At 44.2% G+C, this 18,706-nt stretch overlaps 1 protein-coding gene across 4 annotated transcripts in view; it reads right to left on the bottom strand.

Annotated features, from left to right (window-relative positions):
* Positions 1–912: 912 nt before the first annotated feature.
* PPP1R13B (protein phosphatase 1 regulatory subunit 13B) overlaps positions 913–18,706 on the bottom strand; it is a 97,902-nt gene continuing 80,108 nt past the window's right edge. For all 4 annotated transcript variants that reach the window (XM_069734464.1, XM_069734455.1, XM_069734446.1 and 1 more), the window contains 8 exons: positions 15,966–16,135; positions 13,552–14,047; positions 11,486–12,243; positions 5,958–6,095; positions 5,744–5,877; positions 4,142–4,308; positions 3,313–3,512; positions 913–2,885 (listed from right to left, as the gene is read on the bottom strand). In XM_069734464.1, the coding sequence (XP_069590565.1) occupies positions 2,844–2,885; positions 3,313–3,512; positions 4,142–4,308; positions 5,744–5,877; positions 5,958–6,095; positions 11,486–12,243; positions 13,552–14,047; positions 15,966–16,135 (2,105 nt within the window). In that variant the 3' untranslated portion in view covers positions 913–2,843. The remainder of the gene's footprint in view (positions 2,886–3,312; positions 3,513–4,141; positions 4,309–5,743; positions 5,878–5,957; positions 6,096–11,485; positions 12,244–13,551; positions 14,048–15,965; positions 16,136–18,706) is intronic.

Genomic DNA, 18,706 nt, shown 5'->3' with positions numbered 1-18,706 from the left:
GTAAATCAATGGGCAAAAAAAGAATCTGTGTGGAAAAATCAGTGCGGAATTGCTGCAGATGTCAAAGAAGTGCATGTCAATTCTTTTGTGCGGATCTGCAGCTTTTTTTGCACCCCTCCATGATAAAAATCTGCATCAATTCTGCATAAAAAACGCAAAAAATCTGCAGCTGCGGATTCTGCCAGGAGATGTGGATTTTGTGCAGAAAATTCTGCACCTCTTTTCCTACGTGTGCACATAGCCTTAGTGGACCAAGCCAGGCCCCTTTGCCCAGGGTACATTTTTAGCCACAGAAAAGGCTTTTTATTCAATGAAAACAAGCAAAGATCTAGAAAATGGGTAGGAATTGATTCAGAAAGTGAAATTATTTAACTGTTCACCAATTATTGATGAGCGTGGTCAGATAAGGTGTTATCCAAACATGTTCGGACACCAACAAAGTATCTTCTGTGTGCTCGAATACTATATTGAAGTCCCTGCGGCTGCGTGTCTCGGCTGTTAGACAGGCACAACACATGCAGGGATTCCTGGTGGGCTAGGCAATCCCTGGGGGTCGAGCACTCTCGGATACCACCTCGCTCATCACTGTTCACCATACAAAGAGTAACTCCAATTTGATGGAGCCAAGCTTCCCCTTACAGGCCCATTATCTAGAGCAGGGGTCCCCAACTCCAGTCCTCAAGGCCCACCAACAGGTCATGTTTTCAGGATTTCCTTTGCATTGCACAGGTGATGCAATTATTACCTGGGCAAGACTAAGGAAATCCTGAAAACATGACATGTTGGTGGGCCTTGAGGACTGGAGTTGGGGACCCCTGTTCTAGAGTATTCCAGCCCTGTCCTCTCTATATGTGGTTTTCTGCAGGAGAGGAGCCCTCCCCGGCCCCTCCAGAATAAGCAGACATGGGATCATTGAACATGCTGTAGCATTTTATTGATAATTTACAACAGGTTTTCTTTCTGATCTCTTATTATCATCTAGAACTTGGCAGAAATAAACTTCAGTAGTAGCAAATAAACTTAACAATCTTTCCACCATCACCACGATATATACACTGAACGCAAACATCTGTAAGAGCATATTCAGCACGGCGTGATGTGAGGACGTGAGAGAAATGACACGTATCTGCACTCCGGCTGAACACAGCCCAGAACTGAAGGAAATACTTCTGGTAATAAAGTACAGTGAGTTCCAGTGAAAGTCACTTCTACCTACTTCACAATACAGTGTATAGCTTATTGCATCCCTTCCAGAACAATCTCTCCTGATCCACTGCCTGGCACAGTTTAAGACGGTGCTCTCCAATGTGCATGGCTCTGGCTAATGCAGGACTACAAGTCCAAGCATGCTGCGAGTTGTAGTGTTGCATTAGCTAGAGCCTTTATTTACGGGCCACGTCCTGACCTGAGTATCCATTAAAGCTTTACCGATAGGCAGCAGAAGATGCCACGATGGATATTTCTAGCTTTGGACTGGCCAATATTTATAAATCAGGGGGACACTGGCCCTTGTGTCTATTCTTTGGCTCTCCAGCTGCTACCCTGAATAGCTCAACGTTGCTGGGACTTGTCACTATAGCAGCTCCATTCACAACCTCCAGTATTTGGCTGGCGCCAGGTTGTGCAGCCACACATGGCAGCATAATGCAGGTGAATGCAATGTGACCCCATTCACTTGGGCTACGCTGCAGTATAGCACCCCCACCCTTTAAGGGATTGTTACGAGATTAGCAGAGCATGGCTGCTCCACTCCTGGCCACTGCCTGGATTTCCAACAATACTGAACCCATTGCGTCGCTGCTGGTAATAGAAAGCAGCCATGTTTTTCTGATCTTAAACCAACTCAATAACTTTTCTTAGACGTCATAAATTCACCTTCAGTGACCAAATCCTGCATCAAACTTGTGAAAAAAAAATAATACAGTGCTCTCCCAAATGCAGTCACGTCTAAAGTCACCCCCACTTGAATTACGTAGAGAAATGAGATGATCTGGTGATCTTAATACTACAATATAACACCCTGCGTCTAAAAACAAGGCGTCCGCCCCAGTACAAGCCACTAAATCCAATGGAGGTTAATGGTGGCACTTGCCAAATGTGTATACAGACGTACTAAGTTCTGACTAGTGGTGAATCCGTTGATGCATAAATGGATCAAAGTGCAAATAGTGTTTCATTCCCCCTCTTACATAGAAAACATGGTAGTCCGAGCCCCTCCTCACCATACACTTCCCTTACGTCTTCTGTAACATATAACCTGCACTTCACGCTTTTTGTTTCCCACTATCCACGCTGCTGTTGCTGCCGTCCATCATCTACATACAGTTCCATCCTTGTCCACATCCTCTTCTGTAGTTTTTCGGGCACTCTTGATTGGCAAATAAAAAGGACACCAACTGGAAATGAAGATTTAAAAGGCGAGCGAATATGGTGAACCGCCCAAGGTGCAGTGCCCATCACGTGTTACAAGGGGTCCCACCTGGTACTGTATACACAGGCACTAAAACATTGGCGAAAAGCAGGCCGAAGGAGCAAAACACGTGAAATTAAACTTATTTACACCGAAACGTCTCGGCGGTACCGGAGGTCAGTAAATCTGCAGTGGTGATGTGGACCCAGTTCCTGCAGACGGCCTATGGCATTGCTTCGTACAGTTTGCAAATGTTTGGCTTCAACCACCGGCGAAGGAAGTTTATAATACAACTCGGGACAAGTTATCGTAACATCTCCATTATTAAAAGCCACTGAATGTGAAATGTCGTCCTCCGAACACGTCCTGATGAAATGTTTCCAGCACGTGATCTGCGGTTTCCAGTGTGAACATAGGATGGGGTCTATACAACTCAAGCCAGAGTCCTCTGCCTGGGCTTTATACGGGGGTACAGCTGCAAAATACACAAGAATGGGGAGAACAGATCAGGACCAACATCAATCAAACTTTAAAGTCAATGGGAGATCATGAAGGGGGTTGAGCCTTTGCCGAATGTTTTCTACTCAAGCTACTGCAGAACCTCTTTGTAAAAGACTAAAGAAGCTTTATATCCATCACCATTGATTTTCACGAGGCTAGCATTGCAAAAACTCTCAAGAGGAAAGAGAAAGGGGGTCCCCGCAATAACAATCACACGGCTGCAGTTCTGTATAATCGCCTTGCTCTGACATCAGAGTGCACCACACTGATATTGTGTCCCTCAGCCTTAAAATGGAGGGCTCGGATGTCAGAGTGGGCAGATTATACATGTTTTATCTACACATCTTTGATAAATCGCAAAAAGAAATATTGAACTAAACTTCTAAAAATTTGATTCATACCCCCAACAGGTTCTTAGGCACATATCCTTCCTTGTCATTCAGACGTGCCCACCACCAGTCTGTCTCCACCTCATCTTTGCGCCTTAGGATCGTGATGGCGTCACCTTCTCGGAATGAAAGTTCATCAGGGTTCTGTGCTTCGTAATCCCACAGGCAGTACACCAGACCTTTATTCATGACGCCCAGCTTCTCCTGGACACCTGGGTGCAGGAAGGAGGACTGCGGTTAATCATGCAGCACTTTTAATGGGAAACATCTGATGCAAAATGTTATTTATCCTGTTATGTCACATGTAAGAGACTTTATAAAAGACGTTTAGTTTCTAAAAACTTATTTTTAAGTAATTTCATTTTTATGAAATTCTGAGGCTTTGCCATGGGGAGAAGAGCAGAGACGCGAAGAGCAGGGAAAAAAAAATACAGGGTTCAGTTCATAATGGCCAGAAATAGTATTATTCCTCATGTACACACAGCACAGCTTATTCTAATCAATCGCCTGAAACAACAGCCCTAACTTAAAGGGAACCAGTCACCCGATTGGTGCTGTCCTAACCATGGGCTGCCATGAATCGCAGCCAAATTTATATTTTTATCTGAAAATATAGATAGACCTTGCTCGGGGCCATAGTCGGACACAAGAATAGAGCCTGGCCGGCAATTCCCAGCGCTGCTGTTGGAGGTGTGACAGGTTTTCAGCATGAAAAAGATGGCTGCAGAGCTCAACCACTCATCTTTAGCTATGTTTTAACTTTCCTTTATGCATTTCTCGCAGTGAAATGTTTCCTTTCAGAAATTAACACATATATACATAAAAGAACAGTTCAGTTTACCATAAAGGAACTGAGAGCACTGAATATATCCTTCTTCCATCTCTTCACATTTGTCTGCAGCGGTCTCAATATCACTAATCGTGGTCGCGAAGATGGCGGCCCCGCACTCTACCAGCATCTTGCAGAGGTGGACACTGTTACAGGACGCTGCGCAGTGCAGAGGAGTCCTGAAAAGAAGAGGAAGAGACAGCCCTGAGTGACAAATGATATAGGAAGCTGCCTTCTACTTCTGGCAGAATCTGTGTGCAGGTGGCTGAAAAGAAGACAATGTATTGCTTTGCACAGTGGCTCCCATTTTCCTTACACAGGACAGATGAGACAATTTTAGGCACTGACAGGGTCAGAGGTCGCCTTCTGCACTTGTAAGACCACAAGGTCATATGAAGGGCATTCATTATAGCATGACTGACAAGTCCCTCTAGTGGACATGATGTAGAATGCAGGTGTATGAAGGCGATAAGTATTATTTTTATTTATATAGCACCATTAATTCCATGGTGCTGTACATCACTTCCAGTAAACAAAACTAACAATGACAGACTGGTACAGAGGGAAGAGGACCCTTGCAGGCTTACATTCTACAGGATTATGGGGAAGGAGACAGTAGGTCGAGGGTTACAGTAGCTCCAATGGTGTTGAGGTGGCCGTGTGGTCTTTACAGGCTGTAAGCTTCCTTGAAGAGGTGGGTTTTCAGGTTCCTTTTGAAGGATCCACAAGTAGTGGATAACCGGATGTGTTGGGGCACTGAATTCCAGAGGATGGGGGATAGTCGGGAGAAGTCTTGGAGGCGATTGAGGAGCGAATAAGTGTGGAGGAGAGAAGGAGGTCTTGGGAGGACCGGAGATTACGTGAGGGAAGATATTGAGAGATTAGTGTGGAAATATACTGAGGAGAAAGATTATGGATGGCTTTGTAGGTCAGTGTTAGTAATTTAAACTGGATACGCTGGGAAATTGGGAGCCAGTGAAGGGATTTGCAAAGAGGGGAAGCAGGAGTGTAGCGAGGAGAGAGATTAATTAGTCAGGCAGCAGAGTTAAGGATGGACTGGAGGGGTGCGAGAGTGTTAGAAGGTAGGCCACAGAGGAGTATGTTGCAGTAGTCCAGGCGGGAGATGATTAGGGCATGCACGAGCATTTTGGTAGAGTGTGGGTTGAGGAAAGGACGGATTCTGGAAATATTTTTGAGCTGGAGGCGACAGGAGGTGGCGAGAGCTTGGATGTGCGGTTTGAAGGACAGGGCAGAGTCAAGGGTTACTCCGAGGCAGCGGATTTTGGGGACAAGGGAAAGTGTGATTTCATTTATTTTGATAGATAGATCAGGTAGGGAAGATAAGCATGATGGAGGAAAGATAATGAGTTCAGATTTGTCCACATTGAGCTTGAGGAAGCGAGAGGAGAAGAAGGAGGATATGGCTGATAGACACTCTGGGATTCTGGAGAGCAGAGAGGTGACATCTGGGCCAGAGAGGTAGATCTGTAAGCTTCCTTACAGTAGACACTGTGCCACTAGAAGGTGTGGACCATCCCATCAATGATCACTGTGTGACACCATCAGAAAAAAACAAAGCATAAATGAAGGCTTCTTCATGTCCATCGCACTCACCAGCCGTCACTGTCCGCCGCATTCACATTCACACCAAAGTCCAATAAGAACTTGACGATGTGGTGGTGCCCAGCGCACACAGCATTATGCAGAGGGGTGATGCCTTCATCATTGGGTTTGCTGGGATCCTCCACCTGCATAAAGGGCAGAGATGGTATTCACGGACATGACTATGGTCAGATGATGACCACTGTATGGTAGAAGTGCCTCCTACCTCATATATAATTCTCTGGACTAGATCAAACTCTCCTTCTAGAGACGCGTCGAGCAGCAGAGCCAGAGGGTTAAACTTCACTCTCAGTCCATGTCCTGTCCGCTCCGAGTTTGGTTTCTTCAGATTTGTGCGTTTCACCTAGAGGAAATAGACAAAGGGTTAAACTGAAGATACATTAATGCAATCAGAATACTCAAGTTACATTATGTGTACATGGAACATGGTCATCGGCTAATATGGTCTCCACGTAAAAATGGCCCTATAGTCTGTCCTTAAATCCCTCATCTAATGATGAGAGGACCCGGTTGACTCTGTCCTAGTTTACACAGGAAAGCAGTGTGGACTAATACGTTGCCAAACTGATGCTAAAGGGTCGGCTGTAACAACCACTTATAAAAAAATATTGATGGGTGACAGAATCTGAACTATCGACTCCGGCCACCACCTCCAATGCTACCAGAGCCTTCACTATCATATTAGTCGACGGTCTCCAAGTATTTCCACTGGCCGTGTTCTTGCCTCTGGAAATTCTTGTCGGAGCAGCCATCCCTCCTTGTAAGACGCGAGGTTTCAGACAAGCAGGGAGCATCTGTTTTTCCACACTGAAATTACTAGAGATCTGACAGATAAGGTCTGAAAGATGTACCGGGACACAGACATGTCCCATCATCTTGTCCTCCAGCTTCTGATATTAATACAGACCTTACAGTGCAGTCTCTGTCACACCCCCACTGCTCTAACTGTAGAGTATTGGGTTCTTATAACAACATAGTAATAAGAGAAGTGCATTAACATAAGCGGTTTTTCCACAGATTCTGGATTAGCAAGTATGCTGGATCATCAGATGTAAAAATAAGAAGAAGAAAAAACTTTGTCAGTTACTTTAAAAAATGAACATGAATGGTGTGGTGGAGTTCACGTGTGTGGCATGAAGCAGCCAAGTAATCACAAACATTTCTGTATATCAAAGACAAGAGAATTGGGAAAATGTCAAGGACATGTCTGTAGCCTTCACTTTCAGACCCCGGACTCTTCAGCTGTGAACCTCCCATGCCTAAGCTATGTGCCCACGACCAGGATATAGCAGTGTTTTGACATCCAAAATACTGCATTCTAATCGTGCAGATAAATCCGCAGGTGTTCATTGAACCATGCAGATATACCGCATGTAATGGCTATGGGTGAGACTATGCAGTGGGTCTGTATAATTGACATGCTGCAGCTGCGCGTGTGCCCTGTAAACCTGCAGCTGTACACGTACCCCAAGTAAGTATTAGATCCCTTGCTGATTTTGTAAGTTTGCCCACTGACAAACACATGAACAGTCTATAATTTTAAAGGTAGGTTAATTTTAACATTGAGAGATAGAATATCAAAAATAAAATACAGAAAATCACATTGTATAAATGTATTTGCATTTTGCAGTTAGAAATAAGTATTTGATCCCTCTGGCAAACAAGACTTAATACTGGTGGCAAAACCCTTGAGTGCATTATACTATATTGAGGACTATCTGGTGCATTATACTATATGGAGGCTATCTAGAGGGACATCATACAGTGTGGAGATTACAGTGATGGGGCCATCATGCAGTTTTGTAGCCATCAAACAGTTTGGGGGATACTAAGGGTCAGTATACATACAGTGAGGGGGCATTATACAATGTATATGTATAGGGGAGCTGAATGGAGGGAGACTCGGGACATTATTAAATGCAAAGTGGGCACTTAATGTTATAGGGGAACTCGGGTTACTGTGACTGTCAAAGGGGCACACAGGACAATATTGCTTTCTAGGGGACAAAACGTGGTTACTGTTTCTAGGGTACTTGCACCTGGCATCACTATATTATAGAGAGTTGTTTTAGAATTTAGAGGGCACAGAGAACCACACAGAAGGTGCAGTAATAAGGACACATACAGCAGCAGCACTGGGGTACCAACAGGATGAGGAAGTTGTGCAGGAGGGGGATAGATGGGGAAGGTGCTGAAAATATGAGAAGTGAAATGTGTCTTTGTTGTATTGTCTGCAGCAGAGTCCTGGCTGGAGAAGTTGTCATGTCGGTCTGGGCCAGATGGAAAAGACCGGAAAAGTGAACGATTCCATCAGAAAGGACGTCAGCAGCAAGTCATTATCTGTAACTGTGCAATAATCTCTTACATGTTCTGTAGGACTGGTATCTACTGCTGACCATATGGCGGTAACATCCATGTTGGTCTTTATATAGAGATTATTTTCAGCAACAGCGCGGTCATCTGCTGAGGTTCTCCTACATCCACTATTAGGGGGCGTCACTGAGTTATAGTCAAGGTTACCTGGTTAGGGGCCTACTCAGAAGTTTCGCCCCCCCGAGCCAAAACCCTAGCTATGCCTCTGTGTACCCTGTAAAAGTGCAGCTGTACATGTACCCTGCGTAACTGCGGCTGTACATGTACCCTGCGTAACTGCGGCTGTACATGTACCCTGCGTAACTGCGGCTGTACATGTACCCTGCGTAACTGCGGCTGTACATGTACCCTGCGTAACTGCGGCTGTACATGTACCCTGCGTAACTGCAGCTGTATATGTACCCTCATAACTGCGGCTGTATATGTACCCTGCGTAACTGCAGCTGTATATGTACCCTGCGTAACTGCAGCTGTATATGTACCCTGCATAACTGCGGCTGTATATGTACCCTGCATAACTGCAGCTGTATATGTACCCTCATAACTGCGGCTGTATATGTACCCTGCATAACTGCGGCTGTATATGTACCCTCATAACTGCGGCTCTATATGTACCCTGCATAACTGCAGCTGTATATGTACCCTGCATAACTGCGGCTGTATATGTACCCTGCATAACTGCAGCTGTATATGTATCCTCATAACTGCGGCTGTATATGTACCCTGCATAACTGCAGCTGTATATGTACCCTGCGTAACTGCAGCTGTATATGTACCCTCATAACTGCGGCTGTATATGTACCCTGCATAACTGCAGCTGTATATGTACCCTGCATAACTGCGGCTGTATATGTACCCTCATAACTGCGGCTGTATATGTACCCTGCATAACTGCAGCTGTATATGTACCCTGCATAACTGCGGCTGTATGTGTACCCTGCATAACTGCGGCTGTATATGTACCCTGCATAACTGCGGCTGTATATGTACCCTGCATAACTGCGGCTGTATATGTACCCTGCGTAACTGCAGCTGTATATGTACCCTCATAACTGCGGCTGTATATGTACCCTGCATAACTGCGGCTGTATATGTACCCTCATAACTGCGGCTCTATATGTACCCTGCATAACTGCAGCTGTATATGTACCCTGCATAACTGCGGCTGTATATGTACCCTGCATAACTGCAGCTGTATATGTATCCTCATAACTGCGGCTGTATATGTACCCTGCATAACTGCAGCTGTATATGTACCCTGCATAACTGCAGCTGTATATGTACCCTGCATAACTGCGGCTGTATATGTACCCTGCGTAACTGCAGCTGTATATGTACCCTCATAACTGCGGCTGTATATGTACCCTGCATAACTGCGGCTGTATATGTACCCTCATAACTGCGGCTCTATATGTACCCTGCATAACTGCAGCTGTATATGTACCCTGCATAACTGCGGCTGTATATGTACCCTGCATAACTGCAGCTGTATATGTATCCTCATAACTGCGGCTGTATATGTACCCTGCATAACTGCAGCTGTATATGTACCCTGCGTAACTGCAGCTGTATATGTACCCTCATAACTGCGGCTGTATATGTACCCTGCATAACTGCAGCTGTATATGTACCCTGCATAACTGCGGCTGTATATGTACCCTCATAACTGCGGCTGTATATGTACCCTGCATAACTGCAGCTGTATATGTACCCTGCATAACTGCGGCTGTATGTGTACCCTGCATAACTGCGGCTGTATATGTACCCTGCATAACTGCGGCTGTATATGTACCCTGCATAACTGCACTGTATAACTGACATGCTGCAGCTCGTAAACCCGCACCGCGGGTGAGTTTACTCAGCATTAAACAGAAGCACAGTGGGCATGGAATTTATAGAAATCCCATCCACTGTGCTTGTAATGTAGAACACAACGTTTTGGACGCAGTGCAGGTGAGCAGAGTCCATAACGCTGCTATTCCGGATCATGGGTACATACCCTAATACTTAATTACCTGGAGCTCGTTATCGTTGTCTGCTACGTTACAGGTACAGCGCTCACTGTCTACTAGCCTGGGAACTCAAATTACACGCCACCAATCCCCAGCCTGGTAATACACTCCTGCACACGTCATTAGGTAATGGCCTATTGTTTAAATCATATTTTTAAGTCAATTGTATTTTTTGTTCCTTTTTTTTTTTTTTTTTTTTAAACTCATGCAACTTTCATTTTAGCCACTGGGCCCAATACATTGATACTTCCGGATATGAATAGAAAACTTTTCAGCAGTCTCCTTATCACAGAAATTATGAAAATTACAGATAACACTTCTATGCACAATAAAGAATACAGAATCTACCATTCATAATAGCTGTAACAGCTCACCTCCTCCTCCTGTACAATGGCTGATAACACCTCTATACACAGTAGGTAACACAGGATCCACCATACACACTAGGTGATGTCACAGCTCACTTCCTCCTCCTCCTGTACAATGACTGATAGCACCTCTATATATAGTAAATAACAGGATCCACCATTCACAATAGGTGAGGTCACAGCTCACCTCCTCCTCGTGTACAATGACTGATAACACCTCAATATACAGTGGATAACACAGCATTCACCATTCAAAATAGGTGATGTCACAGATCACCTCCTCCTCATGTACAATAACCGATAATACATCTATATACAATATATAACAAAGGATCCGCCAATTACAATAGGTGATATCACAGCTCACCTCCTCCTCCTATATAATGACTGATAACACCTCTATATACAGTGGGTAACACAGGATCCACCATTCTCGATAGATGAGGTCACAGCTCACCACCTCCCCCTCCTGTATAATGACTGATAACACCTCTATACACAATAGATAACACAGTAATTACCATTCACAATAGATGTCACAGCTCACCTCCCTCTACCTGCACAGATCATAGCATGTCCAGAAAATACTTCTGTATAAGCCAATGAGACAGTATATAAAGCCAGTCTATTACTGCTGATGCCCATCTGCCTGCTATAAAGAACAGGAACAAGGAATCCCTTTGCCTATCTCTACTTGCAGTTAACAGCAGGGAGAAAGTAAAGGACTGCAGTAATTTACATGACCGCCTACTCTGCCTCACTGTAAGATAGGAGAGTGATGTTTTTAATACTATCTTCTTAAAATCCTAAAACAGCCACATTTCACCGTAATGACTAAACTAGTCTTTACGCTTCTGCGTTCCTTTCATCTCGGAGTTATATGTAATGCTGATCAAGACCAAGAAAGGAGAACTGGAAAAAAATCTAACACACAAAATCATAAAACTAAAGCAATAACCTCCATGATCCATGGTACTCACAGTAGGAGTCAGTGCTGGGGCGCCGGCGGGTGAAGGGACTTCTTCTTTCACCGGAGATGCTGCTTCGAGTACAGGGCTGGGCGTCTTCTCCGCAGAGGGTACAATGGCCGGATTATTATTATTGTTGTCTTCGGTTTCGGAGATCTGGTTTATGATCTCACTGCTGATCAGTTCCTCTGTGATGGGTGAACACATCTTATTGTCATTATCGTCTGCGGAGACCTGTGGTTCTGGTACTTGTGGGGGTGAAGGAGGTTGGGGAAGAGGAGGAATGGAGGGGACAGCGGCTGATTGCAAGGAACCAGCCTCTTCTAAGTTACCGTTCGTGCCAGCATTGCCATTGTCCACGTCGGCCAACATGCCAAAGTCCTGCGAGTTGCACTGTTGGTAGAAAGGTGGGGCCTCCATTCCTCCAGCCAAAGTATTGAAGCGCTGATACAGCAGTTTCTGAATGTTGGGTCCGCTGGGACCTTCCGGCTCAGTTATAGAACTCCTCTTCTTCAGAGGTCTTGGAGCATTGGCCAGTTTTCTCCTCAAAGCTTCCAGGTCAGCATCACTTTGATATCGCAGAGGCGAATGCACGATTGGGGTCAGTTTGGTGGGGCTCAGAGGACGGGGTATGTTCTCTACACCATTATTGTCACCCGCAGGAGGAGCGGCCTCTCCATCCTTATCAGCATTGGGCGGTGGTCCAGAATGTAGGAAAGGAAGGGGTGAAGAGTTGGAGGAGCTGGGCAGGACAACTGGTTTTCCATATACTGAAACAGATGGATACAACATATTAATATGGAAGACTAACCCTCTGTTAGGCATCGCACGTCACCACGGCGGCTTTTCATTATCACGCCCTGTATAGGTTCCATGTAAATCTGGTTACCCCTTGAATAATTTTCACATCAGAGATCCTGAAAGACTTAATAGCAGTAATTAAAGACTTTGCAGTGTTTCCAGTATAAAAAGTTACCTTTTCAAAACATTTTCCCATAGCTCCTTTGGTACGGCGGTCTCCTCCCCCACCTGGCAGCAGATAATATAGTCCCTTTCAAACCTCGTTACACAGTATTCTCAGTTTAACTTCAAAGGTTCTGCCAATTTCTATTAGTCATTATGCCGGTAGCCTCTTTAGAGAGGAAGAGGTCAAGAACTATAGCGCTATCGTTTGGCTGTAGAAATCCCAAGGCTATGTGCACATGTTCAGGTTTTTTCGCAATTTTTTTGCGGTAAAAACGCTATAAAAACTCATTAAAAACGCATACATTATGCATCCTATCATTTCGAATACATTCTGCATGTTTTGTGCACATGATGCATTTTTTTCCGCAAAAAAAAAAATCCATCGCTGTAAAAAAAAAAGCAGCATGTTCATTAATTTTGCGGATTTTCTGCGTTTTTCCCGCTATTCTATTCATTTGGGAAAAACGCATAAAAAAAACGCACCAAAAACGCATGCGGATTTCTGGCAGAAATGTCCGGTTTTTGTCAGGAAAATTTCTGCAAGAAATCCTGACGTGTGCACATACCTTAAACGTCAACATCGACCCTTTAAAGAGTATAAGGAGGCAAACCAGAAACTCCATATTCAGACATCTGTTTTGGGGTGTCTGCCCATCATCAGTGCAAAGCAGAACTGATTTGGCTGGGTGAGAGGCCTCTGACAGGAGGTCTAAGGGGCCAAGTTGATGTCGAGAGACTTATAGGCCATGCAATGCAATATGCAAATAGCCTCTTTAGAGAGGAATTCTACTGCCACCTATTGGAAGAATTGTCTGCTATGCATTATTTGGAGCGGTAATACCAGGCACATCCACACTCTTAGGAAGGTCGCGCTCTAGCAAGTGCCCCTACCCCTTCTCGGTTCTGATAGGGGCCGGACCCCCAGTGTTCTTTTTTTGCTGGCCAATTCTAATGAGACTATGACGTATAACCTGACTGGTGTTTGGTGGAGGTATGACAGTCATATTTTGCTCTATAATGTGGCACTGTGCCTGCAGGTGCAGATAGGACCCATGACCCATACACATTAGATACAGACATTACAGAGAAGCTATTGTAGTCGTCTTTGGTACCTGCTTTGACAGACTTGTTCAGGGTGTTATACACGGCTTGCTGATAGTTCTTTGGTGGGGCTGATTGCTGAAGATACATAGAATAAATAGAGCTTGAGTTCACCGTCTGTGGCCCTTTTCTTGGGGACTGAGGCCTCGATCCTTTCTCAGCCAGGAAAGGTCTTATGGCCACGGTTAGAGGAGGGTCAGGTCTAGTGTCTATCCCAGGGAACATGGGGGAAGAGGAAGGCGGGTAGGTAGGGCTCGGGGGCACAGAGATTCTTTGTTGAATTTGCTGCGAGGAGCCCGGAGGATGGATGTTGCTGGTTGTGGGGAGCGGTAGAGGCCGGGTGCGGGTGTTGGATCCAGATCCAGGTCTTGGCAGACTTCCATCTTTTCTCCTTTCCAAAGAATTTGTAGCGCTCAATGGAAGAGGTCCCTGGTACATGCCATAATTATGTGGCAGAGACTTGCTCAACCCGGGCATTGGAGATGGTAGCTTTCCAGCATCACCAGACTAGGGAAAAATAGGGAGAAAATTTAGAAATTTAAGGGGTAGTCCCATCTCTAAGATCGTATCCCATTAAGTAGTAGCTGTAATAAAAGTAATATTAGCAAATACCTCCAATTAGAAATGTATGTATAGTTTTTCTGATTCACTGTGTCTCTTTCCTCATGTTCAGGAAGTGCAGGATCTTAGGTATCCATGGTTACGACCACAGATAAAGTGACAGTTGGCTAGTTGCTAGTGGGCATAACCATGGATACCCAAGGTCCTGCAATGTCTGAACATGAGGAAAGAGACATAATGAATCAGAAAAACTATACTACATTTCTAATTGGAGGTATTAGCTAATATTCTTATTATTACACCTACTACATATTGGGATAGAATCAGGGAGATGGGAATACTCCTTTAATGAGGCTATACCATAATAAAAAAAACTAGGCATAATCTTTGACACTTCTTTGTACACTTTAAAGGGAACCTGTCAGCAGGATTGTCCACAGTAACATACAGACAGTGTCAGGTTGGCACCATTATACTGATTACAATGATACCTTGGTTGATGAAATCCGTCGTATAGTTGTTCGTTAATCTTTATTTTCAGTTTGTAGTTAATGAGATTCTCGTGTCCTAAGGTGGGGCTGGTGTATGTGGGGCTCTGATTAGGTATTCATAATGCAGACTGCTGACAGGTCACCGATCCCTCACCGACCCGCCCCCTAGTTTGCATAATGAATACCATCACATACTGAAGAAAGAAACAAAAAACGCTTCTGCAGGCAGGTGCCAGCCGTGGCATCTGCTCTGCAGCATAATCGCATGGCTAGTGTGGCAATAATACATTTTCCAGATGTTATCCAGCTGTCTGCTTCTGTGATCGAAAAGCTGCACATGCAGCGCCATCTTGGAGGAATTTATTTTTTCCTTCTCCTGTAAGATGGCGCCGCCAGCGCATGCACAGTAGTAGCTCTGGGATTACAGAAGAAGACACTGATAGCTGCTACTGTGCAGGCGCGGTGGTCGCCATTTTCAATTTTTTTTTCCCCTACCTTGATAACATCAAAAAAATGTATTATTGCCACACTGACCATTCGATTATGCTGCAGAACAGATGCCACAGCCGGTACCTGCCTGCAGACGCGTTTTTTCTTCTTCAATATCTTAGGTATTCATTATGTAAACTAGGGGGCAGGTCAGTAAGGGATCAGTGACCTGTCAGCAGTCTACATTATGAATATATAATCAGAGCAGCACATACCCCAGCCCCGCCTTAGGGCACGAGAATCTCATTAACAGAAAACTGAAAATAAAGATTAAGAAACAACCACGAGACGGATTTCATCAACCCAGGTATCATTTTACTCAGAATAATGGCGCCGACCTGACAGTGTGTGTAGGTTACTATACACAATCCTGCTGACAGGGTAATGGTGGTATGTGAGTTAGAGCGCTCCATCTGAGAGAAGTACAACATGCTGATCTAATTACATAGGCTCGTGATATATTAAAGGGGTATTCCAGCCTCACCCTTGTCCACTAGGAACCCCAGTGATCCGGAGATTGGCCCTAGAAGCTGACAACCCGACTTTTCACAACACCTTTTTTCATATAGCGGAGCTGTGTGCTCGACCTCCGCTCCCCTCCATTGTCTATGGCACTACTTGTAGGAGCCCAGTTATTTCCTGCAGTCCCCTATACAATTAATGAAGAGGAGGTCAAGCATGCACATGTCCACTTAATTAAAAAAAAAAAAAAAAAAAAGTCTCTGCAGAGCCCACTTCCCAAATCCAGGACCCCAGTTTCGTGATCACTGGGGGTTCAAATGTTCAGATTCCCAGTGATCAGTAAGTGATCCCCTACCCTATGGCTAACGTATTATCTTGACAACAACCCTTTAATGAGTAGCGATGGCGGGTGGGATACTCACCAACTTCTCAGTGGGTCCTACAGCAGAAGAAGGTAAGGGCTGGGTGGATATAGGTGCGTTCTTGAAGCCGGGCTCCATACTTGATTCGTTCCAGTCCGAGGTGTTGAGTGGAGGAGCCTTCACCACTGACATTGTGCTTTGTTTCAGCGTCGGCCAACTCGTGTCATTACCTGGAAAGTCAGGATTGTGTGACCATAGGGCATAAAGGCAACACTTTCCAAACACAATACTTATACCCCAGGCCAAAAATAATATAAAATTATCTCAGAATTATCAAAACTAAGAAAGGATTAAAAAAAAATTAAAGTAAATGAATTATTGTGACAATAGGATTAAAAAAAGCCAATGTGAAGCATTAGTGACTTTTCTATATCTACAGTTGACATTGGAGAGGTACTACGGATTTATCACACACAAGCCCCGCTCTCTCATGTCAATGGACCCATCTATCTGTCATGGTTGGAATATGAATAGGTGTAGTCAGAGAGACAGCCATTATCAGACCGCGGGACAGCCAAAAATCTGACATGGTTTGAGGTCTTGCAACGAGAGCCCATTCATTTGTATGGCACTGCGATATAGCAGCGGCACCCCAAACCTTCTGGCTATTCTCACAAGGGGCTAAAGGCGAAAGTGGCAGCATCGTAGACTTTATTTTGGGATTCTGTCAGTTCAGGTCACTAAACCCTCAGTGATAATTCCACTATAGAAATGCCGAGGTGTAAAACATGTATATCCCGACTGCCTTTTCGATCCTAGTTGTGCATTGCGCTGATAGGGGGCTGCTCGCAGTCCTTAAATTGACAATATCAGTTCCATCATAGAAAAAGTTTCCATGATGCTCATCTGTGTCCCCGGTGACTTCTCTCTGCCCCAGTTTTTCACATCAATTAACAGCAAAACCAGGGAGCAGAAAGAAAGAAGGTCAAGAGGCCTATTAAAAAAGTCAATTAACCTGCGTCTCATTACAATTAAGAATGTATTCTCTAATATAGAAGTAGGAACGTCATGGCATTGACAATGACTAACGACCAGTGGACTCCTGACATCCGAGCCAAAATTTCAGTGGCTCTGATCACACTTTCCCCATGGTGTCCATTTTTTTTCTTTTTTCCTGGATCTGACAATATTGAGTCACTTTAAGACCATCATGTGTAAATGTGTTTTTTTCGGCTGATTCTATTCAAGTAAAATGGATGTGATTTCATGAAAATTGCCACCCACTGTGCGTGTTAAAAGCCACTGAGGAACTGCATTCATTGGTGTGTTAATTTCTATAGGCTCCTTTGGGGAGCCTTGAAAAAGCATGTGTTTTTACAACCTTTTTTTGTGCGGAATCACATTTCTGCATTAAAAAAAAATGTATAAAGAAACGCTGTGTCAAATCTGCACAAAAGAGCAAAAAGAAAAAAAGGGAAAATGCATAAAAAGGGTATCAAAAAGCACAATAATCAGAACTGACTGCTATTGTGTATTTTGGTGCGCACACCTGAAGAAAATCACATTGGAAAAAATGCAAACTTTCCGCATGTAAAAACTAATGTCTCTAACGTATATTAAATATTTGTCAGTCTCTTAGGTACATGACCTTTGACATGGTGTTACCCCCTTCTCCACAACTTATTCTCATAAATGGGGTAGTACAACATCTCATAGTGATCATACGATATGCAAATTACTGATCAAGACACTATGTCAACAAGATCTGCAAGTGAAGTCAGTCTTGATGGGACAGCTATGGGCACAAGTGCACAGCCTAATATATAACCAAGGATTTACATTCACTAAGGCCTAAAAAGGAAAGATCATGCTTGGGTTATCTTTCTAATCCAGGTCTGTGTTCCTTAGTCAAGCCTATATGCCAGTAAACTGATAATTAATATTCATGGGCTGGGAGAAGACCCCACTACAGCTCTCTCCAGAACAGGATGCATTTGATAATACAGCACATAGACTGATTAGAGTGATCTGGTGCGATTCAGAAAGCAAAGGGTAAGAATTCCTGCGGAGCAGACTCACTGTGCAGGGTGTCAAAGAGGCCAGGTGCCTGATGGAAGACACTGTGGTCAGGAGACTGAAGACAGGAGGTGGAAGACGAGCGCACAGGATCCGCTAGAATGTCTAAATCTGAAACCTTCCAGGGACCTGGAGATTTTTTCACAAAGTCACTGTCTCCCTCTATTGGAGGACAGGAGGCCACCCAGATGTCAGAAGGAAAAAAAAAACATCACGGAAAGAGGAAAAAAAAAAAAAAGGACGAAGACCAAGAGAAGACACAAGACACAGGACAAGACATTAGGATGTAAAAAGAATAGTGAAGTGAGAAACAAATACACAGAAACCAGTGTAATAGTACAAGAAATTAATATCAGCATCATAATATGGTGTGAGATCTGGAAAGAAACTTTAAAGTGGAAGTATCGGACCTGAATCTATTATTACAAAATTAAATTAATCGCTGACTAGTAGGGGGTGTGATCTAGAGATACATAATTATGACACAGCCATCATGGATGTCTGTATTATTTACTTGTTCCATGTGGTTAGGTGTAAACCACCAGCAATGGAAGCCAACTGCTGGCACCATGAGGCAGGGATTCTGGGTAGTATGGCGCTTAGTGGAAATGCAAATCTCTTAAGATCCAATCCCAGAGCTGCATTCACAATTCTGCTCACCTCAACTGGAAATTGTAAAAGAGCTTGTTTCAAAACGCACCCCTAAAAAAGCTCAGCCGAACTCC

This window comes from Ranitomeya imitator, chromosome 1, assembly GCF_032444005.1.
Source record: "Ranitomeya imitator isolate aRanImi1 chromosome 1, aRanImi1.pri, whole genome shotgun sequence".
Classification (NCBI taxonomy): Eukaryota; Metazoa; Chordata; class Amphibia; order Anura; family Dendrobatidae; genus Ranitomeya; species Ranitomeya imitator.
This window is presented reverse-complemented; position numbering and strand designations above follow the sequence as displayed.